Below are 26563 nucleotides of genomic sequence, written 5' to 3' on the forward strand. Positions count from 1 at the left end.
ACTGACAGCTCTGTGTACTTTACACTCACTAATGAGCTAACTTTTACCTAAAGAGGGGCATTAGTCAGAAGGACCAAAGTGGTGCTGTGTACATAAAACACACACAGCAATGAGAAGCTTCTGGATCTGCACGGAGCAGATTTGAGTGTAATTAGTATTCAGCCAAGTCCTGACCGTATCAACAGACCGAGACAGAAAGATAAAAGGGGCTGAATCTGGGCTGCAACCAGGCTCATGACTGCATCTGAATACCAACGTGCTCACACACATTGCCTCTACTTAACACTGCCATTGGTATTGACAGCAGCTACTTTTCCCACAAGGGGAGAATACGAGGTTTGCCACGTCTGTGTCAAAGCAATCAGAGCACAGGAACAACAGCTCTCTTTATGTTACTTCCTTTTCTTCCACTTGCCTTATCTCAGCATTTTTTGTTCAATTTCAGACTTTTAGGTCATCTGCAAGAAATGGTGAAGGATTTTCTGTCACCATAAAAGGCCACTTGACAAAAGAGTATCCAAGCAGAAATAGCCAAATATTTGGAATACAGATTATCGAGTTAAAAGGGGAGATATGAGTCAGCGTGGTGCCATTAAGGCCTTCATTTATCAGTCGTAAATACTAGCTGTTTGTTTTGAGGACAGGTCCATACCATAAAAAACAAAAAACCTACTTGATTAAAATATGACTGATCTCTCCTTCAAGGCCATCTACTAAACACTTCTGGACCATTTTAAGACGTTAAATCAAAACTGTGACCCTTCAGCTTGATTCATTTTTTCCATTTTCCAGAAAGCAAAAAACACAAAGACAATGGAGGCAAAAAAAAAGAAAAGAAAAGAAAAAAAGCTGTCTGCAAGAGATGGCCCAGAACGCAGTTCAGATCATTCACATAATTTTATGTGAGTGTTCTCCCAAAGACACCTCAGGGTGTTGCAGTAGAAGCTTGGATTGCCACAAACACCCAAGTGGAAGACTGTGGGCATGGACAAAATCCTTTGGGGTGCTCAACTGGATGGGATGTGGGAAATGTGCAGAATGTGCCAATGCCTTGGGCTCTGGTTCAAATTATCATGAGATGCTCCTGTGCAGTTTGTGTGTTGTGATGGAGAGCCGCGTCTATCTGGGGAAAACTGCTGCCTTCAGGGAACCCCTTTGCTTTGGAAGTACAAATGTACTCAGTTATTTGTTTGAACCCTGCACTGTCACAACACGTAACACTGATATATTCACCTACATCCAAGTTATCTGATATTTACGACACTGTTTTTGTTACCTTTTTGTAAGTTGATTATATAAAGCAAAGAAAGTTTTATTTTTCATTAAATTCCATTAGGCATTTGAATTTTTTAAATTTCTAAATCTTCCAATTTAGCTTTCATATTTGTGAGGAAACGCTGGTTTTACTACAGGATTTCAATAGCTGGATAAATTATAGAGAGTCTAGTCTTTATTTACGCACTCAGAAATGAGATATGTAGATTCCAATTTAAAAGTTATTTGTTTGAAAGAAAACTTAGCATGGTGACACGTTTTGGTGACACCCCAAGATTTTAGCATTTATCTGGTGCCAGTTTATTACCAAAGAAAAAGAAGAAACCTTTAACCTCGGCTCAGCTAACTAATGCTACCACACCCTGTCATCTACACATAGACACAGACAATCATACGCTCTCATATTTACACTTATGGGCAATTTAGAGTTACCAATTAACCTAACCCCACTAACTGCATGTCTTTGGACTGTGGGAGGAAGCCGGAGTACCTGGAGAGAATTCACGCCAACACAGAGAGAACATGCGAACTCCACACAGAAAGGCCCTGGCCTGATGATGGAATTGAACTCAGGACTTTCTTGCTGTGAGGCAACAGTGCTAACCGCCCTACCACCCCAATTTTTGAACCTCTCATTTTTATTCATGAATTTAAAACAGGCTAACACAGAGTGACACATAACCATTCACCATCACAACAGCAGCCATTTGTTATATTGGCTAACTGAAGTTATATTAGTAACTTCACTATCAAGTTTATCAGTCAGATATGTTTTGCTAGTTTAGTCCCTGGTAAATGGATCTGTATTCACGCAGACCCAGATGGATGCACTGGGGCTACAGTACCTTGTGTACAAAAAAAAACAAACCCCATGGAAAATATCAAAAAAAATATCCACAAAACAGCAAGGCTGCGAAAGGTGAACCGCATCAAAGAGAGGGACCACTGTATTTATGAGAGATGTGAGTTTGCTAGTCCTGAGCAAGAAATGCAGATCAACTCCTAAATATTTATTTGTTGAAATCACACATGAAGACGAAAACATGTGCTTAATTTTTGGAGAGCAGGTTTCTGTGAGGATTACTTAGAATCGCCATTACAAGACTAAACACACAGAAATACAAGAACCTTACAGATGCAGAGCAGAGACAGACAGCTGAAGGACTGCTAGCAAACCTGCAAACACAAGGACTTTTTAACCAAACTTTATACATCCATTTACCATAAAACTAGCTAAAAACTGTAATCCATTCTTTGATGGTGGCTGTTGCAGTAAAAAGAAGAAGGAGAAAAAAGAAGCAAGAATATGGCCCTCTCCAGGTAACAAGTTACATCGGGGCTACTGTGGGAACTTGAGCGCTTCAGTTGGAAAACAAAGCAGGCAATTTTGACTTTTCCTCCTGTTTATTTGTGTAATAAATGCAATAGTCTGAGAGCTGGCAGCCATGTACTGAATGAAAGAGGCTTCTACAGGAAGTCATTTGTTCAGAGGTAACATGCCTGGATAGGCTCAGCTGAAAACTGGCATGATAATAAATACCTAATGTTGATTCTAAAACTTAGAAGACACCTGATTTTATATTTGAGAAAATAACTACAGGAGTTATAAAGAGTGGCTAAGCTGTGACTTCAGATTCTGATTTATGTAAAAAGCACAAAGCACAGAGCGTCCTTAGATTGTTGATAAATATCACAGAGGGGGAAAGGATTAGCACAAGCTAACATGGTTTGTGTGTGTTACCATCAGGATCCCAAAACTGAATATCAAAAACTAACACAGAAAATAGATGCAGCTTAGCACTTAAATAACAAACACAATGCTCTTAAAGCTACAGTGCCTTAAAAAAAAAAAAAAGGAAAAAGGAAACACTTCAGAGACACTTTAATCCCTGAACGTCAACATTGTGTACTGATTATCCCCAGCACAAAGTAAATCTGAACAAGACTGATACAGAGCACTTTTTTTGTTACCACCTCTGCATGTAGCTATCCATCTACTGTGATCCAAATCATCTCATCTTATTACCATGATGATTTCCTTCTAGTCCAGTCTTGAAATATTATCAAATGAAGGCAGTCTATATCTGCAACTGCTGACATGGTCCCTTGTCTCCATCTTCCACTGCCTGTGGGTGTAATTGTGTTACTGTCTGCTCTAATAGAGCTTATGTGCTAATGACAAGACTCAGACAGCAGCCTAGCAGGGCAACAGCCCCAAAAGCTGCTCAGGAGGGATGACTTTAAATCAAATCACCGGGTCAGACGCTCATTTAGGCCTCGTTTTCTCATTAGACCAAGCTTTTTATTACTGTATCTTAGTATTTAACTATTTAGCACAAGGAAGGCAAACGCCAAACCTGCCGGTGCTCGGAATGCTTTCTCAAAACACAGCCAGCCTCCCTTTTTGTCAAATGGATCGTCTCCTTAGAGCTGAAGTGATCCAATGACCCCAGACAACAGCACTTGGGAAAGGCTGGGAAAACAGGCAGAGAAAAAAGTAAAGCCAAAGACAAGTAGGAGGTTTAACAAAAAAAACAAAAAAAAAAAAGCAGTATATCATTAGATCACCATCAAGGTCTAAAACACTTTTTTGGAAACAAGAGTATTGGCAATGTGTCATCTCAGCAGGAGTACAAGGGAGATAATAGTTTATAGGAGATAACAGAAAATCTATAATTGCCATCCACTCACAAATCTGATAAGTAACTTTTCTTGAGCAACCTTGAAATGTCCTGCAGATACACACAAGTACAGTAGCCACTGACGGCCATCACTCCTGTATACCTACATGAGGGCAGCGTCATTGTGGGCCTCCTCTGGCAGCAAACGTAGCGCCACAGTCCGTGTGAGGCCCCGTCTGAACCGTTGCCAGGCCTCAGAGTCACTACCACCCTGCTGCCAGCTCCTCTTGTACAGTCCTGGGACGTCACATATAAAACCATAGCTCGGGCTCTCCAGAGTTTCCTCTGTCAATTCCTTGTGCCTTAGCTGTGCAGTGCCCACAGTGAGGGAGGTTTCTAACGCAGACTGATGCTTACGAGCAAAAGTTCCGTCAAAAGAAGACTCCTTTTAATAAAATAGCAGTGGCACAAGTTCTTTATTCTCTGCAGTCTGATGTCCTGATATCCCAATATCCGGACGGTGCAACTTTAAAAATGATGCTGGAATGCTGGGTGTGGTTTCTCTTTGTGCCAGTTCTCCAACAGATTAGAATTGATGGAAGCAAAAGGAAGAGGGGAGGGAGGGATATAAAGTAGGAGGGAGGGATGAGCATAAGAGGGAGTGAGAGAGAGCAAAACTGCTGGAGATTCAGAGTGAGTAGAAAGAAACTGATGGGACATAAAAGGAAGATAAAGAGGCCAAAGGAAAAGAAATAGACCGGGTGTTGTGTACGTAATGTGGTACGATGGATTCCCTACCTGATGGGTTGGTCCACCGGTTTGTACTTCCTGGATCTAATCTATTATTTATGCACTGGATACAGAGAAGGACACATGCTGCTGCTCTCAATATCATTACCAGCATGTGCATGGAGATGTAGAGGGACTGAAACTCCACGGTTTGTCGTTTCACATAAATGTAGAATACCTAAATTATTCATTCAGATGACAAGAAATAGCATCAAACAGAAAGGCTTAGTTCACCCAAGTTAGAACACCATATAATGTCTAGACCTACAGACAGAGTGGATTTTCTTCTGTGAAATTCTCAAACGGACTAGCCACAGAAAAAAGTGTAACAATTAGAAAGACCTCTTTGAGCAAGCACCTGGCGACAGTGGGAAGGAAAAACTCAGTTTTAACAGGAAAAAACCAGGCTCAGGGAAGGGCAGCCATCTGCTTCGACTGTTTAGGGAGGGTGACTCCATGTAATTCCTGGACACCGAGCTCACACTCAAGCCCCAAAGACCATCCAAATAATATTTATAATCGATAAACAAAAGTATTTATAGCCTGTTGTCTGAGCCTGGAGTAGAATAAACATCAGTCTCAGTTCTCCAGACATCAGTCTGAATACAATCCAAACACCACTTTCAATATACTAGAAGATTTTTTGTTAGCCCATAATAAAAATAAAGATCAGAAATGTACATATTAAAGTTCTGGGTAGACAGAAACATCGAGGTTTAAAAGTAGTTTGGCTTAGTCAGTAGTGATATTAATATTTACCCCCCAAGCACTTGCTTATGATGTTTTGTTGCTATTTATTCACACACTTTGTGTCTGAGGAAAAAAAAGATACTGTTTTCAGTTCTATTGGTGAATGCCATTTAATGATCATTTACCAACGACAGTATCAGCCAAGCATCAGTACGGCTGCATCCCTGCTATGAACCAAGGTAACTGAAAGACAGGTAAGTCTGCTATTTTCTTCCATTGTGTTGGAGGCAGAAATCTCAGAATGATGGATGAGAAATTGTGCAAACAAGATTAAAACAGCTGTTTTGCTTGCTGGAAATGCAACGCTAGTCTGACAACCGTCTGACCTGAGGATGTCAGGGTCTGCACAGGACGGGGGTGCAGCATGGACTACAAGTCTACAATTAAGCTGGTACTAAACCAAGGTGATGTATTACTGGAAACAAACTATTTTATTATTTTTTTGAATCAATGACATGGTAACGATATTATTTTTGAGCTCACAGGAATTAAACAGCAATATTTCAGTCCTTTCCGATGTTTTATAAATCATTTATAATTTATAGAATATACTTCATTTTATTGACCAAACAAATAACAGCTGATTAAACCTCAATTTAAAACAAAAAAAACAAAAGCAGGAAAAAAAAAACTGTTTTTTTTTTTTTTTGGGGGGGGGGGGGGGGGGGGGGTTGTTTTTTTTTTTTTAAAAGTCAGGTTGAGCAAGCTTAAACTTTTTTGGTTCTATCCTCCACGTCTCATCAAAAATGAATATGGTGATTACCTTCTTTTTTTTTTAAAAACCCAACCTTAGCATTAGTTATCGGAGCTATCTGATATGATCTGGACACAAAACACAAAAGTAAAGGGGGGGAAAAAAAGGTGCCATCAAACCTCGCAACCATCCCGTTTATACAAGTGAGGAGCTGACACTGTCAACTGCCAATAGGTCAAGGTATTTCTGTAGTGGACAAGCATTTATTCACTTCATTTCTCTATAAACATGTCCATCCGTCAAACCCTTAGGCACCAACATGCTAAAAAGCACACGGGGTTATAAATAATCTATGAAGCTCCGAGTTTCTGCTTTGGTACACACTTTGATCCACAGAGCCTTACGGTGTCACGAGGTCCTACATTTTTTAGCACACATGGCTACAGGGAGAACCAAAGCCAACAGCGTGTTAAGATACAGTCAGAGACATGCTGCCCTGGAAAACCGAATGAAATTCGAAATTGAAACTGCCTTCACACAGTCAAAGGTAACATGTAAGACAAATGTCCACAGCCAGCTTGATTTAGACTGTCTGGCACAAAGCTCAGACAGCAGGATTACAGGGACAACTTTTTACACACCTAAAGCTCACAGCGTCATATAGATCATGATGTCATCCTCCAAGGTCTGTTGTCGGGTAAAGTGGCCGCATCTATAGCCCATGCAGTAAGAGAGAACACGGCCGATCTACAGAAGTACATTATTCTAATCAAATCAGATTTTGGTCATATTTACCAGCTCAGAGCATTGAACTAACTCCATAAAATCGCTTCCATTGCATTTGCTTAATTCTGTTTACCACCCATAGAACAATAACAGTTTACTGAACTGCGTTTGAGTCCAACTGTGTAGCCAAATACGTATGCTGAGTGAAGCATTGTGTCTTCTGGCCATCATGAAAGGATGCAGGTGTAAGGTGCTTCAACAATATCTTGAATATCTGTCTAGTCATTACATCCTTTTTTTTTTTTTATCTCCAGTTTGTTCTGCGGGTGTCTGCAGTTCTCCTACTGGCCAAATGCAGGCAGGATTGAGAGAGTTACTAGAAAACTAAGTATTTGTGACAGAGCCGGGAATGTGCCGTCCGCCTCAATCTCGTGCTTCCTGCTGAAGTCTGTGTCTTCGGGAAAGGAAGGTGAAATGGTTCTCCATCAATAACCATTATATTAGATAGCCAAGTAAATGGCTCATCTGGCACATAAACCTTTAAATTCTCTGCGTGGCTTCCAGCTTTCCTCATCAATTGCTCTGCCGCTGCCTGTCCAATCCCTTACCTCTGTTAACCTCATCCATTACTTCATTAATTTAAAGCAACCTTGCCATGACCTGATTGGATGGCTGACATTACACTAAGCAGGAACTTAAAAGCTCATAGATGCACTCCACCATCAAAAGCAGTGACTTTCAAGCTATTGGTTACTGGGATTCAAAAGCCTTCTCTCTTTGCAAAGCGAAGACACCAGAGTGAAATCTCTTCTTTGAAAATGGCTGATCCAGATGTTCCGTTGCTGCCGTTTTAAAAGATTTTAAAGATTTAACGTGTTCTTTTTATGTGTCCAAATTTAAAAGAACTTGGGCCTCTGGAAACCCCTGTTAAATCATTGACAAATTAAAATCTGAATTTGTGAATTTCTTCTTGATTTCATTTTTTACCATGCTGTTCAAGGTCAAGCTTAAAAGCTGTTACTCCTTAAATCAGAAAAACAACTTAAAAAGACAGGTGTTAGGAGTTAGATTCACACAGAATTTGCATCATTACAGGACCTCTGACTCAATCAGAGAGAGTACATTAATTATTATGTTAATTAGCGACAAATCCTGTTACAGACAGACGTGCAGGAGATTTAAGTAGCTGCGGGTCCAGGCTGAGCTGAGCCGTCTCCATCTGTTTCTGTATCTCCGACTCACTCAATGTGTCAAAGGATTATTTTGGGGCTCGTGGGAGTCACAATGTCTAGAGGGGCAGTAGGGTAATGATATCTATACCTCTGCTCAGCTACACATTTCAATCACCACCCCTTGAATGACTGCTGGAAATCCAATTCCAACCCAGTGCTCTGTCAGAATATCTGAGTGACAGGGCAGGGATGATTCTGAATCCATGTCAAACGACAGGGATCATCTGTCAGTGTGACACAACCTACAAACATGTACTTAATATAGTTTCAGATCTGCCCGGCAACCTGCAGAATCGAGGGTTATGGTAAACACTTGGAACTAGGGGAAAGCAGGGGGTTTGACTTAGAGGGGACCAGATGATCAATTCAACAACTGGATCACATAAGAAATTATTAACTGGTCAATCACTTCCCTCTAAATGTTAATTAAATGTAACTAATTTGTTGGTTGCAGACTCGCATGTAGAGCCAAACTGTTTGTGCCAACCTGTTTGGATGTAATGCAATGGCCCATCTACAGCAGGATGGAACCCAATGGTCCTGATCCAAGGACAGAATGAGTTCCACACACAGATAAAGGCAGAAAACAGGGCTGGCTTGGGTGTTCCTGTAAAGCTGCTCCCTCTACCTTACCCACGAGAATCTTTCACACACACAAAACCAATACTGTCATGAATTATATATTACTGAATGACTCATTATAGCTCGACAGGCTAATGGTAGCAGCAGCAGCAGCAACAAGGATGGATCAGTTTGGACAAGAATGTGAGAGGAAAACACTACCAGACAGCAACAAAGTAGCTGTAGTCACATGGAGTGTTCAGTCACCTCCCCCCCCACAGTCTTCACTGTGAAAACTTGAATTAGAGAACGAAGAAAAAACAAAACAAAACAGAAATTAGAGATAAGCCTAAGTGGGGATGAGGAATGCAGCACAAGAGGGGGCAGCTGTACATAAAACTGCTTCATCAGCTTCTCCGGTAAAATGAGTCTCCGATCATTCAGAACTGGCAGTGAGTGCTCAAAAAGTGCCGAAAGGCTCATTTTGTCAGCATTAAATGACAAGAAATGGCAGCAGATTATTTTAGACTGAGAGAAGAGAGCATTCTGTGGGTAAATAATAAGACCTATTATCTATCTTCTTTTTCTTTTTTTTAAATTCGATATTTCATCATGTCAGAGCATTCCTCCAGTCTGCGACATCTTATGTGTACAGGAACGTCGAGTTTCTTTTCCATGACTTGGAGTTGGGACACCGCAACAAAGTTTGCATTTTTTGGTCTAATTTTTGCTATTTGAATCTAAGAAAGGTTTAAAGACAAGACAGCAGTGGAGATCCTTTAATTATACTACCACTCTGCTGATACCCTCCCAGCTCCTACAGATTCACACAAATTGTATTTAGCACATGATTAATGAGTAACAGCTGAATGACACAGATTCGCTTGACGCAAGGAATCTTTGCATTCCATGCTATAAGATTAAAGCACATATGACTTTGTGGGAATGCAATGATGAGCAGGAAATTTGGCACACACCATATAACTGGCCATTAACCAGAGACCAAAAGATGGAAACTTATTAGTGTGACTCAAGTCTTGTGGTGTCTGAGGATGTTTTGACCATCTGAGCTGAAAAATGATGACAGCCATAATTACAGCGTGGTTGTTTGGCTTTTTAACTCAAGTGTTTTGTTTACTTCCTCGTGAGTTTTGGCAAAGTTGAGCAAGATTTGGTTTCGGTGAGGGTTTTCTAGATTCATTATGATGTTTCCACTGAGTTGGGCCTGTACCCAAAAGAATACATGCCTTAAAGCTGCATATTCTAAGTACTGGTCTATATTCTAGATAAAGTAAGCAATGTTTCTTCCTGCTTAAAGGCCAATACTAACTGGTTTCCCAAACTATCATAATATTTATTGTAGTGATAATTAGAAACTATTACAAAGTTTTACACAGTAATATTCAGCCAGTATAGTAAAATTGCAAGGATTCCATATTAGCATGCCTCCGTTTATGGTAATTCTTTTTTTTCTTTTTTTTTTCTTTTTTTTTTAAACCAGATTTCCCAACCTTAGAATTAAAAAAAAAAAAATGGCTGTAGCTTCTAAATCTGAAAAATGAAGAGGCAAGTACTGTTGAAAAAAGAAGTCCAGTTTTATAGTAAACTAGGAAAATGGGGAAAAGGGCTGTGAGCACTTAAGTACCACCAACTTGAGTGAGGGAACAGGAAGGGAACTAAAATAGTTCATTTCAGACAGTGGATGATTAAGGGGGTTGCAAATGCGAAGCTGCTATAACAAAGTGAACAAATGAAAATATGGAGCTGAAGAGGAGCATGAAATATCCCGTGTAACATTTGTTCAGAGTCGTCTTAGGTTAGTTGGCTTCGCACTCTGTACTCTGGAAGCCGGTCAGTGGGCTTTTTGGTATTTCCGTACTCATAGCTGTGTTTTTATGCTTGGACGGCCTGTCAAACAAATCATTACATATATCACACCCAGCTGGCAAACACAAAGGAGGACTTGTGCTGTGGCTCACATGTACAATTAAACTTGTTTCTCTTTCAAAGATCATGAGACCATGGCAACTATGGTCAATCTTCCCTCCAGCCTTTTGACACTGTTGCTACACGACAACTAGAGCACAGCTTAACCAATGAAATTACAGGAGAGCTCTGCAGCCAATCAGGTTTCTGCAGAGTCCTCACTTCCGACTGACATGTGTCTGAGACTCATGGGACAAAATGCTTAGACACGCTGAGAAGGCGGCAGTGGAATATATTCATGTTTGACTGTTCATTTAACTCGACGACAGTAATGACATGATGGTTTACTGATGGATAAATCTTTGTGCCCATAACAGGTGTTCTATTAAAAAGCATATGAAATATAAGCAGTATTTGCAGCTTCTTTAAAACAACAGCAAACAGAGTGTTTGTCTGTTGTTTTTTAATCTTGATAAACAGCTCAAAATTAATTTTTAAAATTTCTTTTATTAATAAAAAAAAAAAATCGTTTGTAGTTTTACAAAAATACAAACGATTTTGCCTCATCATGCATAATCTAAAGACCAAACAGAGGCACGCAAGACAACATAAAACAGCCAAGCAGATAGGTGCTCCGGTTCAACACTTCTGCCAGGCTGACTACTCACTCCTGAGGATGATTTGAGCGCGGCTGATCTTCTGCTGCTCCTGGGGGAATCTGTGAACTCTTGCTGCGGCCGGCATGTCTGCGGATACTTCTGCAATGTATTTCTCTTTTTAAACTCTGTCACTTACTCTGTCCTGTTGCACACAACTTTCCTTTTGCCTCGGTCTCTCTAGTCCAGCTGTGCAGTTGTCTGCAAACTCGCGTTTGATGCCAGAGACCATGAGCTCATCGAGAAATAGAGGGGGAGGGGGGGGCTTCTGATGCAAGCGTGATCACACGCTGTCATGTTAAAACAAGAAAAACACATGCCAGACTGGTGTGGTGGACAGTTGCTGGGGGGAGTGCCGGACCCCAAAATGTTTACGCATTGCTCTCACTCATCCGTGACCTGCAACCCCCCCCCCCCTCCCGGTGGTCCAGGGACATACAGGCTGTTTCTATGAGATGAGGGATGAAATGTGCCTTTCTCTTCACCTCCAGCTCTCAGGTTTCACCCCCTCCTCTGCAACAAAGGTTTCACAACATCCAGAGCCACATGCTCTATACTGCTGGCAGGAACAGTGAGGACTCAAAATAAATTGATGAGCCGCACTTAGCAACTTTTCACACATCTCTGTGGAGACAAGCTTTTGCCAACTCCAACTGTGGCTACCCAGACAAAAAGAGTAGAGAATACAACTCTACTGGCAAGCCTGCATGAACGCTTTAACTGCCTAACTGCTAGCTTTTCTCTCCTCCATTTGGTGAATGTACATTTACTCAAGGTAATGCTCCATTAAAAGAACAAGCCAGGGGCAGAAGCTTTAGGAAGGTAGAAGTAAAATCCATGCTCTAATACAAAAAGAAGATATGCACAGAGTTCAAAGTTAAGCCTTAAGTTTTGAAAATAGAGGAAAAGAAGTCAGAGGATAAAAAGGGGAAGAACAGCGTCTGTACAGTGAACATATCCCAGATATGTTTTCTTTATCTGGCTTCACTAAACCTGACACTAAACTAAACTAACATCAGCAATCAAGCTGCAAAGTCACACAGAGGTGTTAGCAACTGGATGTGTCAAATCAGGGTTTTCCCCAATTAAGGTGTAAACATGCTTCCATTAAAAGAGGCAATGTTGGAAGCATATGACTAGTCATAAGGTCAGAGGTCAACTGGCAGCTGACAAAGAGTCAAAAATACATATAAATGACAACAGAGTGTTGTAATAATGTCTGTGTGTGCCAAGTGCTTTGAGTGGTCAATAATCCTAAATAAAAGAATTAAAAACAAGTCCTTTTGAAGACAGGAAGGACAGCTGAAAAACAATGTGACAGTTTGTCATATTTAATCAGCTGCATACCAGTCAGTATTTAATGGACTGACAGCAAACACAACAACTACGAAAATTGAAATTCAAACCAGTAAGTAGTGCTTTATCATACAGATTTCCAGGATCCACAGAAGAAGGCAACACCAGGCTTTGGGAAGAAAAAAAATGTAAATGAACTGATGACTGACAGGAAGACGAAGTACACACACAGATGAACCTCTCTCTTCACTACGACAGACCGGTACAGCGTCTGCATCACTGCAGCCACAGCACCGATCAGTCTGTTGATCTCCTGCTCCCTTCTCCCGTCACTCGCGAACAAGACCCTGAGACACTTATACAGATATAGATGGGTTTGTTTTTTTTATACATGTTGGTATTTTCAGGAGATATGACTGACCAACTAAAAATATTACAACTGTAAAAACCTAAATTGGAGTGTCAGACTGGTCCATACTGACATGACATGAGTCCCACAATTGTTTGTCAGCTGCACATCTATGTCATCATCTCCTGATCCATCACACCTCAAAGGTGGCAAGTGATTTGGGTGAATAGTTGCCTCCCTTCCTGTAGCTGACAAGCGTGGCATGCGGTGTGGTCTTCTGCTGCTGTCACCCATCAGATTCAACATGCTGGGCATTCAGAGATACTATTTTGGAGTTTAACAATGGTTATTTGAGTTGTTGTTGCCCTCCTATCAAAACAGTCTGGCCATTCTCCTCTGACCTCTGGCATCAACATCCTAGCGACGTTTGTGCAGGAAAAGCACAGACAGGTCTAATGCTGGTCGCTTTTCGAAGCAGTGAGTTGGTGACACGCAAGTCAGGATGTGACAATGCTGTTTTTCTAACCCTTTATTCAAGAAGGCTATATTTAAAAAAGGAAAAAAAAAAGGATGCATGCATCAACCTATGACCTCATGTCCACCTTTAAGTCTGCAATTCTCTGCTCAGACCTGACAGAAGCGGATTACCAGCCAGACCACAACACACGGCTGGCAAGTCTGTGACCCATCCCTCCCTCTCCTGATCCTGGCCTTCCTTCCCACCCTGCTTTGGCCTTTTTAGGAGAAAAGGAATAACAGATAAACTATGTGTGGGCTGTCTGCGCCCTCACTTATCCACATGTGAGCTCACTTTTAGAACAGAAGCTGGTCCAAGTCAATATCCAGCAGTGAGGTGACGAGCTGGTTTCAGTGACGTAAGACGGCGACAGAGTCGAGTGTGCGGTGTTTGCAGAGGTCACCCGCAGTAAATGCGCATGCCTACTGTATACAACCCATCATCAAAGTGATGAGTGTTTGCCTTTATTTTAAGTGCTTGTAGACACGCACATTTTCCACATGGCAGCAGTGAACCATATCCATTCTCTTCCCTCACTCGGAAACTATTCTGTGCTTTGTTCAATCTCTCACTCACACATTCCTAGCCTCAGATAAAAACACACATCACATAATTCACTCACCTGCATGTGTGGGAATCCTTAAATAACTAAAAGTGTGATGCTATTGGGCAGCTTTGTTGGCCAAACAGCAACAACGTATAAACTGATTTCCTTCCTCTCTCTTAATCCTCCGAAACAGCTGAAATCGTAATCTTCTCTGGCTATGCGGGTCAAGCTCGACTTCAAAGACATACATCAAAGCATGTCCTGATCCGGAGAAGCATTTATGGGAGAAGGAAATCAGTTCTATCTCTGATAATATTGAGCATGGGCTGCAATTGTAGAGCATCTCTTCATTAGAAACACTGTGGAGGGTTCTCAGGGGAAAGGAAATAAATCAGTGAAGTCATGGAGGGCAGAGGTCATCCTCACATGGTTTCCACATGTGCCAAGATACTTTAATCCACTGTCAGGGCTGATTTATCTAGGGTTTAATGCATGAATCCTTGCTATAGCTAAATCGAGGCACTTGTAATATGATGTTGTCCCATCATCAATTCATATGTTCTATATTTCTGGCTTCTTGCTAAAGTTTTTGTACACTTAGATACATTTTCTTTAGAAGCACTCTCAGGTTATGAACCCATCTTTTATTCAGTACATCTAAAAAAAACAAAAACAAAAAAGTATCCAAATTAGCTATTCTCTTTGTTCCTAGGACTCAAAGTGATGGAGATAAAACTGGTGTCATGTGATAGAACTTGTGTATTGAACTGAAACGACTAGTGTTTAATCTGCCTGCCTTCTCAACAGGAGTATTTTAGATCGTGCTTATGGCATGCTGTTCCAACAATCCTGGCTTGTCAGTTGATCTCTGTATCAGCAGTGATGCTGGACAACTGTAACTTCTAAGAGCCAGAATGAAAAAAGTTCAATCTGAAGAAAAATAAATAAATAACCTAGCAGCACCAAGAAGAACGAGATGGTCCTTTAGCAAATGCCTCATGGAAGTAGTAACGAACTAAGTATCTGTGCCATATAACATGATTTGGTCCTCATTACCTTTGCATACACAGTCTGCTGCACTATTTGTTGGAATATTCAGTGGTTTTTGCTTTCTGCTCTTGTCAGATTGCACTCGGTGGCAGCAAAGGAGACACAAAGTTTAAATGCAAGTAAAAAACTAATATGTCTGGACTAAAGTTCAGTTCCATCCACCCTAACTTGTATCATAAGTATTAAAGTATCAGTTGGAATAATTTTTAGTCTTGTTTACGTGAAACAAAAATTGAGCCCAGCGATAATTTGTTTGGGTAAACGGCAGTTGAGATCACAAGAGTTTACCTGGCGGCTCAGCTGATACCCTTCTACACCTCAAATAGAGTGTTAGGTTCTTTAACCCCACGCAGCCTGCCCGCAGTTACAGCTACTGCAAGCCACTTTGCAACCTAACTAAACCAGAGACATCTCTGCTGCAGTGTCACTACTGCAGATGGAAATAACAGCCTTCTTTTGACTGAACGGGTCCTGACTAAAACACGAGAGCAAAAGCAGCTGTGCAAATTAGTCTGACTGGAAAAGCTAGCTTCAGTGACTATGCTCATCCTGCTGCTTGTCTTGTTCCAATTAAGTGTGCTCACTGGCCAAGGCCGCGCCATACGATTTACATCTCCACTGATTACTCAGTAGTTCCTGTAGAGGATCAGGTCACATGTTTCCACCATACTGTGAAGCACTTTAGGTAAAAGGTTAGACAGCTAGTTATAATTCTGCTGAACTTTATATTTGAGCTGCAAAGCAAGTCAAAATTTTAAATTCTTTAAATGTTCTTTTTGTCTTTGTTTATTAAAGTGGTCATGGTATGTCACATACTGTACACCACATCAAAGAAAAGCGATTTAGAACAATTATTAAAATGGTTAAAAGCTTCCACTGTATGACTGCCATGCACATGGTAATATCAGTGATCCCACTCTGAGGGCAGGGCCCATCCACCCACTGAGTGAGTGACGGAGGGCAAACCCTATGTGTCGCAGGGGGCTGTCAGGTCCACGGGTAAATGTGGCTGGAATAGGCGCCACTGAGTGCAGCTGTCACGACAAAAATACAGTAGCAAAACAGTGGGGTGAAAGAGGAAACCCTCTGGCTTCTGTACGGAGCTGACTGCACCACAGAGGGGGGGGGGCAATGTGAGAAGAATGAGAAAGACAGAGGGAGCAGAGAGGAAATCAGGCGAGTGAAGGAAAATTAAAATGTTAGAGAATAAAGCAAGCAGCAAAGGAAAACGCTGGAGGCTGAAGTCTTTGGCTGTGCCGTTTTCTCATAAGGCTCTTGTGGGGGTAAAATACACAGCAGAGAAGTCTAGTTAGTTTCAGCCATCTTGCTTCACTTAAATGGTCCGGCTAACATTCCAGCTTTGTGATACGATTTAAGGTGATTCAAGTGCATTTAAAACTAATGTGTATACAACCTGACAAGAAAACAAAGATTATATTTTTATAGACCACAGTTTGGTCTGAGCTTCATTATAGTGATACTGTAAATTAGCATGCTTGCACATCCAACTTAAAGTTTTTTGATCCGGTGTAACACAGTATTATGATTTTAATCACAGTTTTTTTTCTAAACTGCATTGAAATAGATTTCTAAGTTTTAGACATACTACAGCACCATAAGACACTTTAGGGGATCAAAACTTTCAGTATTTGAAGCGAGCAGGAGCAGAAAATTCTAGCAGAAGCCTCTCAATAGTATCACCATTATACACCATCACCAGCTGCTTCTTATACAAACAAATCACAGCAACATTTCTGCACATCTGTAGTTGTTTCACTCTAAAACTCAAAATGGTAATCCCAAGATAACTATAGTATATACTCGCCCAGCTGTGTTTGTCTTTAATTTTCTTTCTTGTGATTAATGACTTCTGTCACTCATAGTTTGAATGAGCATTTCTCAAGGAAGCAGCAACCACGCTGAATATACACAATCACTATATGACTGCAAAATACAGATAAAAAAAAACATGGTTAAACTCTCAGAGACACTGCATTAGTACTTTTTTTTAATGTAACAGTTAATGTAAAATTGAAGAGCTAAAAAAAAATTAATTAATTAAAAAAAGCCATCAAGATACATCCACTACTTTATTGGTAAATGGTAAATGGCCTGTATTTATATAGCGCCTTACTAGTCCCTAAGGACCCCAAAGCGCTTTACATATCTAGTCATCCACCCATTCACACACACATTCACACACTGGCGATAGCAAGCTACATTGTAGCCACAGCCACCCTGGGGCACACTGACAGAGGCGAGGCTGCCGGACACTGGCGCCACCGGGCCCTCTGACCACCACCAGTAGGCAACAGGTGAAGTGTCTTGCCCAAGGACACAACAACCGAGACTGTCTAAGCCGGGGCTCGAACCAGCAACCTTCCGATTACAAGGCGAACTCCCAACTCTTGAGCCACGTGAGCCACGTTTTATTATCCTAAAACGCTTGGATGCCAGCACCTATTGTAGGAAAAACAAAACACGACCCTCACAGTTCTACACAACTGTCCACATTTAGCCTTCCTCTGGTCGTATTAGGGATGACAAAATCCTGGCAATTCCCTTCAGCTCTGTTAAAATGTGTCCTCATGTCATTCCACTCTCACTCTAAAGTCTGTTCTGTCTCTCTCACGCAAACACACCACACATGTCTTAGCCCCATTAGCTTGATGAGGCGCATCTCTATCAGGTTAATTAGTGGATGGGATTAGAGTGTGATGAGAGGCATGGCTTAGGGAGAGGGGAGGGAGCATGGAGTAGCATCTGGATGCTGGGATTGCAAAAATACAAACAAGCTGCAATTAAAACCATCTTTTTTGTATTAAAATGAGGTGCTTTAATACAACGGATGTTTCTAAAGTAGGGAAACATCCATCCCTTCCTACATATGCGCGAACGTAGACACGCAGGAAGTCAGTGGAGCGAGTGTGTGTTTAGAAAGCCAAGGTCATGGAAGTTTGAGCCTGCAGCTATTTGCTGGAAATTGGATTCAGCATGAATGTGCGTGCTGTGAATATGGGGCGTTTCTTGAAGTGAACGAGGCCGTTTGTGTTTTGATCAGATCTGGGGTCGATATTCAATGTTTGATAAATGAATTTCTTGCGAGAAGTAACTGCTAACCAAGCTCAGCAATGCTAAAAAATAAATAAATAAACCACCTCATTAGCATTACCTCCTGGCTGTGCTTTCAACTTGAAATGAAAATCACGTTTCAAATGGGTTTGTTTTTTATTTTTTCACGTTTCAAATGTTGACTTCCCGCAACAAATTAAGATGTTTTACTCTAATCGTTGCTTCTGGAAAAAAATGTTTTGTTCACTCAAAAAACATTTTTATTGTTGACACATGTTTTTTAATCCTTTTTTTTTTTTTTTTTTTTTTTTTTTTAAGCATTAATCCCATGTGCTACACCTTCGTGCCTCTTAGCATTTCATATCCAAAAATTGCTCTTGCCTGCAGAGTTGAGCAGGAGCACAAGTTAGTGGTTCTACTTCCAGTAAACACAGGTCCAAAAATGCAGCAGGAGCTGGAGTTTAATGCTACATTATTAGATATGTGGAAATCTCTCAGTGCTCTGTACAGGTACAAGCTCTGAACTAGTGTTCTTCTTTTCAAACATCTTTGTTAACATCCCTCCTTTGGAATGCTCAAAAGAAATAAAATTCATCAGCGCTCTCTGTTTTAGTGGAGGCTCAACATGTTATGAATACAATCAGAGGATGAAACCTCTGAAACGGAATTAATATGAACAAACTACTGGCAGTGTAAATGAGTGGGCTCTTGACATGTTATATTTGTTATGTTACAAAAATATTGAACCCCAGTGTGGGGAGTTGAAAGCTGCTTGCTCAACTTGGCTGACACAGACATGCACAGGCTGTATAATATACAGTGGGGCAAAAAAGTATTTAGTCAGCCACCGATTGTGCAAGTTCCCCCACTTAAAATGATGACAGAGGTCAGTAATTTGCACCAGAGGTACACTTCAACTGTGAGAGACAGAATGTGAAAAAAGAAAAATACATGAATCCACATGGTAGGATTTGTAAAGAATTTATTCGTAAATCAGGGTGGAAAATAAGTATTTGGTCAATAACAAAAATACAACTCAATACTTTGTTATTGCCAACAAAGGTTATGTTACAGAGGTCAAACGTTTACTATAGGTCTTTACCAGGTTTGCACACACAGTAGCTGGTATTTTGGCCCATTCCTCCATGCAGATCTTCTCGAGAGCAGTGATGTTTTGGGGCTGTCGCCGAGCAACACGGACTTTCAACTCCCGCCACAGATTTTCTATGGGGTTGAGGTCTGGAGACTGGCTAGGCCACTCCAGGACTTTCAAATGCTTCTTACGGAGCCACTCCTTTGTTGCCCGGGCGGTGTGTTTTGGATCATTGTCATGTTGGAAGACCCAGCCTCGTTTCATCTTCAAAGTTCTCACTGATGGAAGGAGGTTTTGGCTCAAAATCTCACGATACATGGCCCCATTCATTCTGTCCTTAACACGGATCAGTCGTCCTGTCCCCTTGGCAGAAAAACAGCCCCATAGCATGATGTTTCCACCCCCATGCTTCACAGTAGGTATGGTGCTCTTGGGATGCAACTCAGTATTCTTCTTCCTCCAAACACGACGAGTTCTACTTTGGTTTCATCTGACCACATGACATTCTCCCAATCCTCTGCTGTATCATCCATGTGCTCTCTGGCAAACTTCAGACGGGCCTGGACATGCACTGGCTTCAGCAGCGGAACACGTCTGGCACTGCGGGATTTGATTCCCTGCCGTTGTAGTGTGTTACTGATGGTGACCTTTGTTACTTTGGTCCCAGCTCTCTGCAGGTCATTCACCAGGTCCCCCCGTGTGGTTCTGGGATCTTTGCTCACCGTTCTCATGATCATTTTGACCCCACGGGATCAGATCTTGCGTGGAGCCCCAGATCGAGGGAGATTATCAGTGGTCTTGTATGTCTTCCATTTTCTGATGATTGCTCCCACAGTTGATTTTTTCACACCAAGCTGCTTGCCTATTGTAGATTCACTCTTCCCAGTCTGGTGCAGGTCTACAATACTTTTCCTGGTGTCCTTCGACAGCTCTTTGGTCTTGGCCATGGCGGAGTTTGGAGTCTGACTGTTTGAGGCTGTGGACAGGTGTCTTTTATACAGATGATGAGTTCAAACAGGTGCCATTCATACAGGTAACGAGTGGGGGACAGAAAAGCTTCTTACAGAAGACGTTACAGGTCTGTGAGAGCCAGAGATTTTCCTTGTTTGAGGTGACCAAATACTTATTTTCCACCCTAATTTACGAATAAATTCTTTACAAATCCTACCATGTGAATTCATGGATTTTTCTTTCACATTCTGTCTCTCACAGTTGAAGTGTACCTCTGGTGCACATTACTGACCTCTGTCATCATTTTAAGTGGGGGAACTTGCACAATCGGTGGCTGACTAAATACTTTTTTTGCCCCACTGTATGGGTATAGTTTCCTGGTCTAAAAGGTGAAGCCATGTTAATGTGCCTTAAATCTGCAATGTTTTTAATGGCCACCAAGACGCAAAATCTGTGGTTTCAGTCCGATAGCAGTTTGTGAGTCCTCTACTGGGCCATGAGCTCAGTCAAAATTTTAATGGGTTTATGGACCTGAAAGTCAGTAGAATGTGCAGTTCGACCATCATTCCTTCTTTACACATGGATTCAAAACAATAAGATTGTTAAGAAATCAGTTTTATCCCAGTTCTTTGTATTCCTCGAGCATCCAGAGATGGCATCGGACTCAGTAGTCATTTTCACAAAACCTTTATTCATCTTTATTCGTCTTCATTTAAGCATGCACTTCTAGAAGACAAGGCCGGTGTCCCTCTGCAAAAATCTTCAACCCTTTGTTAGTTACAGCCAGCTTTATAGAAGCGACCCCATCATAAAACCCCCTACAGTGTGCTGCAAACTCTGTCTGTGTCTATGTGCACGAGCACATGAATGCCTACATGTGCGCGTTCCCACGTGTCTATGTGAGTGCTCGTGTGCGCATACCTGTGTGTATGTGTGAGTGCACATGAGTGAGTGTGCGTGTGAATGTGTGTGCGTGACAGTTAAAACACTGTGGGTGTAGGTAACTCCCTAGGTCATAAAACCTTTCTCCCTTCCAAACCACAGTTACAAATGTTTAGACCCCCACCTTAAAACATCCTCTGGGGAATTTCCACTCAGTGGGGGAGAGGCCTCCTACAATCTACTCTTAAGTTCACGACACAGTGAGGCCTTTATTACTTTAAGGGCAGTATCAATGTCTCTACAATAGTTCTACATTCTATGATAACACATTTCTAAACTCTAAAATAAGCTAAACATTCTACAAGATGAAGTAAAAAGTCATCTGAGGCTTCAAAACAGTAATTCAAAAACAAGTGTCTGCCTATATCCTCTAAGGACGACAGTCAAAATGCTAAATTGGAAATGTCCATCTTTTATATACAGTATAGAGACAGGCCAGTTATTGGTCAGCCTGATTAGAGGGGCTGATATTCAGAACATTTAAAATCACTGGTGTTATTTTGAAATCATGAAAAAAAAAAAAAAAAAAAAGGATCATGGTGGCTAAACCTATGCAGCCTGCAAAAGAGAAAAGGTATGCTAGCAGCTAATTTAGCAGGCTGCTAATGACCATGTGACGCTCTCATGCCATTACATCTGTTACTATTCTTTGTTTTGATTTCTTTAAGAAAGGGAAATCCACATGTAAAATGCAATGTGAAAACAAATCTACAGAAGCGTAGCTCTCAGTACAGAGAGAACACGACAAGAAATATGACTATGATTTCTCCAAATCCCGACAGCATGCAGACACCAATATATCGTCATGTTTGCCCATCTTCAGGAATAACAGCACCAAGTGTAAATGCAGATCTGATCTAAATAAAAGCTATAGCTGAATCCTGTATCAGGATAAGCTATATAGTTTGTGCATGCATAATTTAGATATTCAGTTATCATGTGGTGGAGCTAGAAAGCATGCATGCTCAGGAGGTCTCACCTGTGTCCTGCGAATTAAGCACCTCCAGTGCATGCATCATGGCACTGGCAAATACGTTTGCATCCTCCTTGCTACCAAAGTTGAGGCCGTAGACTTGTCGGGCATCACGCCACTGGTGGAAGGTCTGTGTGGCCTGGTTGTACTTCAGCCCCTTGGGAATGGCACAGTTTATCACCACCTGCAGACATCCGTGAATCAGAAGAGAGAGGAAACGGAGACAAGACAGGAGAGGTTTATGACTTCAAGTCTGAAGGATCATAATAATAATAAAATAAAATATCTCCAATTAAAACACAATATGTCAACCTTGTAACACTGTCGCCTGTTATGTTGTTTAAAGTCACTTTTACTTCCTCGTAAGTAGACTTTATGATCCCCTCACTCTGTGTCTAATTTAAGGCACTTTAAGTGTTCACATCTGAGGTTTTTACTGTTCGGGGCACACAGCCAAACAGTAATGCCTCAAGGTACTCCCAGTTAAATAAGACCAATAGGGAGGGGTCCCAAACCATTTTCCCTAGAACCTAAAGGAACTGTCTGAACATTTTCCTTTTTCTACTCACATGCAAAGTCAAAAAGTATTTTTAGAAAAATCAAACTTTTGAAGCAACAAGGGGAAATTACTCACATTTGACTTGTGTATTGGCTCATATCACAGTACAAACATATTCAGTTCCATCATCAGAGTGCCTACACAGCTGAAGCCTAAAGTATCCATGTGGTCCATATGGATAATGTGTGTATTTTTAAAACATAGTTAGGATTCTGTTTAGGCTTGAAGTCAGGGATATGACTTTAGTATTTTATTCGTTAAGTTTTTAAAAAATTGATATATTTATCATTATTAATATTATTTATCATTATTATTTTAGCAATATTTCATTCACTGGAGCCTGACCATCAGATACTGGCATTTTAAGACAGACAGACACATTTTAAAAACCACATATGGTGAATGATTATTCTTTCAGACCATAAACCATATGGTCTATAGATACAACAGTGTCCAAATATGACCTTTTGTGGCTCAAAAGCAGCCAAAACTTTAATATCATGGCTTCAGTTTGCACAGTTGAGAAACAAGTGGTGATGTCACAATGGGTGGCAGCATTCTCCAAGTTACCTTTAATTTCAGTCATCACGAGGAGAGTCATGAGTCCAATACGATTCCTACTTCATCCTAAAAATAACATTACAATACTGTTTTCCCCCCTAACAGCTATGCTTCTGTGGCCATCCACAAGCTCCAACACATCCAGAACTCTGCTGCTCGTATTATCACCAGGACCCCTTCCATCCATCACATCACTCCTGTCCTGCAGCAGCTTCACTGGCTCCCGGTCAAATATTGCATCAATTTCAAAATACTCTTGTACACATTTAAGGCTATTCATCATCTCTCCCCTCCATATCTCTGTGATCTGGTTCAGATCACCATCCCATCTCGGTGTCTCAGATCTTTCTTCTTTCTCTCTCTGTCCCCTCTCCCCGTCTCGCCACCATGGGGAGCAGGGCTTTCAGCTGCTCTGCTCCTCGACTCTGGAATTCCCTACCTCCTGATTTAAAAAAAAATATATCATTTCCTTCTCTCTCTTTAAGTCCAGACTCAAAACTCACTTGTTCAAAATAGCTTATCCCGCATAACCTCTCCACTCTATTTTAAATTTGTTTTTATGTGTTATGCTTTTATGATTGTGTAAACTGCTTGCTTTTATTATCGGTATTCTGCTGTGTACAGTGTCCTTGAGTGTTCTGAAAGGCACTTTCAAATAAAATTTATCAATATTATTATCATCATCATTATGTCCCTCTCTATAGTGTCTTTGCTATGTCCGTCTTTTACAGTTACTGTATTTAAGATTTCTGAACCAAACAAGCTTCTAAAACCTTTGAGAAGGCTATTAAGGCTTATTAGTATACATTATTTGCAGTAGATTTATTGGATTGTTAGCATGCTAACTTGCCTTCTCTGCTGTTAAAGTCCAACCTCTTTTTCCCCCACAATGAAAGCATTCATATTTGAAGCATCATAATCAGCATTATCAGTGAATTCACACACACACACGCTTCATTTTGTTACAGTTCATCTGATATAGCGGATATACCCTGAAAAGATGTGTAATGCGGTTTAATCTCATAATCGCTGTGCTATCTCTCGTCCAAACTAATAAGGAGAATAAATTCAAAACATTCCCCAACAGGGACCCAGCAGCTTATCACACAGGGCTTGGTGGTGTGTTTTGATTTCTGCCGCATCCTGATTTAAATGAAGGATTACTGTACTGTACTGACACTAGGCTTAAAGGTAATATTGCAAAAAATACTTCAGAAGACGATACTGCTACTTTGGCAAAAAAAAAAAAAAAAAAACAGCTCTATGAGTGCTAATACCTGTAATCAATCTGCTCATTTATAAAGAAACAAGCTTTAGCACCAGAGCAGACATTTATTTGACTATGGAAATGGTCTGTTGTCGATTTTTGAGTTTTTGCTAATGTGTCTCTGGTAGGCAGGAAAGGATTCCCATATTTGCTTTGTATTGTTGATGGACTGGATAAGATGACAAGCAGCAAATGTGAGGAGGAACTGTGTAACTGCAAATGTTTTGTTGTGGATGGCAGTGAAACAAATAGAGGAAATGGTAAGATAGGCAGTGCCACACAGTGAGAAATCAGGCTGAAGCCCAAGTGTGAAGCGCCAACACAGCCAGTCCAGCCTCTGACTCGTCCATGTTTTTACAGGCCTCATAACTGAGGATGCGCACACTCCAGCCAGTCAATTTTTAGCACGTCTGTATTATGAATATGAAACATGTGTTCCCTGATATTAATGAAAATCCACTGTCTAAACGCTCCAATTTGCTTTATTAGATATGTTAAAATTCCAAATGGTTACCAGATCGGAGGTTGGAGGAATGGGAAGCTGCCATAAGCATTGTTCACTAGCCGAGTTTTTATACACAGATTTTGTGGCATTCCAGAAGAAAGATAACCAACACCAAAGGTTTAGTGCAATTTAGTGCGAATGTGCAATAAATGCACATGCAGAGCACACTGACAGCTGTTTGCAAAGGTTTGCGCAATAAACACAATTCTGAACTCATACATTCAGCTCATCCCTCTCACACATTGCATTTCCTGCAGGAATGTTTGCCTTTTCACAATTCCACAGATTTGCCCCAACTTTTGCATATAACTGTACCCACTGTGCCTCAGCTCTGATTGGGATGCTTTCATCTAAACTGAGGATTATTGTCAGCTTCGGGATTATTGCTCTGAAGCTATGAGCCATTTGAGCTAATCTGAGTTTCTTTCTGCTCAAATGTCCTCACCAGGACTCTGCTGTGTAGGACTAAATCATTATGTGTTCATACATGCATGGCTTGCTGTAATAAATATATGATGGTTACTTATTCTTACAAATAAAAGCTAACCAGGCAGCACGATGTGCTGACATGCACAGAAAAAAGAGGAACAAGATGGTCAAGAAGAAAACAGTTGAAGACTCAGAATACAGGTTCAGTGGAAAGTCGAAAAATATTATGGCAAAGTGCAAGTAACTCAAGGTTATTTCCATCCTTTTCTGTTGTCACTGAATAAAGAAACCATGTCATTCACGTGTGAATCTACTGAAACACCCAGTGGGTCACAGCATTTGGCTGTTGCTCTCTGAACCTGGTTCTGCAGGAGGTTTCTTCCTGTTAAAAGACAGTTTTTCCTTTCTACTGTCAACCATGTGCTTATTCATACGGCTCATGTAATTGTTGGGATTTTCTCTGTATTATTTAGTCTTTACCTACAACATACAATAAAATAAAAGGCAACTTCAAGCAGCAGTTGTTGAGATTTGGCACTGTATAAATAAAATTAAACTGAACAGACCAGTAAAGACAGCATTATAAAGTATAACTCAAATTTGAGCACTCAAGTAACTTTTGCAGTTTTTTTTCCACTGAGAAAATTTACGTAAAACTACAAAATAACTACTTAACACTTTTGATTAATAATAACTAAAGTAATTGTAAAATACTATCACATAATAAAACTTAAATTATTTCTACGTGTGACGTTGCATCTTGAATTGAGATTTTTAAACCAGGCACATTTTTCCACCATGTAAGCACATCAGTAATTCATATCCATTGTTTGCTCTTTGTGACACACTGATTCAAACTATCAAGTGTTCTAGTGACACTTGATGGAGTCATTCATTTGCACATTGCACGTCACACCTTCCCTGCTAGGATCTTGTTTTTTGGTAGTCTGCTGCAGAAATTACATCACAACGTGATTCTTTTTTAATATGTATAAATATTTATACTAGTATCATTGCAGATGATATGATACAGCACAACAATCTTCAAAACTAAAAGGTATATTTGTAAAAGGGCTCCAAACAACTACTGGCACACAAATCAACATGAATACTACTAATGCTGGAATGTCCCAGCCAGGGCAGGACTGGTCCAGCGGATGGACAGTTCTGTCTTGAAAAGGATCTGCTGCCAGAGGACACAGTCGGAGGTCAAAAAATGTAA

The 26563-nt window shown here is 40.8% G+C and overlaps 1 protein-coding gene across 5 annotated transcripts in view; it reads right to left on the bottom strand.

The window, feature by feature from the left end:
• enah (ENAH actin regulator) overlaps positions 1-26563 on the bottom strand; it is a 145243-nt gene that overhangs the window by 42397 nt on the left and 76283 nt on the right. For 4 of the 5 annotated variants that reach the window (XM_085432862.1, XM_085432858.1, XM_085432860.1 and 1 more), the window contains exon 3: positions 22027-22204. In XM_085432862.1, coding sequence (XP_085288988.1) covers positions 22027-22204 — 178 coding nt within the window. Of the gene's footprint in view, positions 1-11242; positions 11580-22026; positions 22205-26563 lie in introns of those variants that run through there. The other variant, XM_085432861.1, reaches the window with a different exon arrangement.

The sequence above is a fragment of the Copadichromis virginalis genome, linkage group LG15 (assembly GCF_057382275.1).
Source record: "Copadichromis virginalis isolate Kocher_CV1m ecotype Utaka linkage group LG15, C_Virginalis_male_GT1.1, whole genome shotgun sequence".
NCBI classification, from domain to species: domain Eukaryota; kingdom Metazoa; phylum Chordata; class Actinopteri; order Cichliformes; family Cichlidae; genus Copadichromis; species Copadichromis virginalis.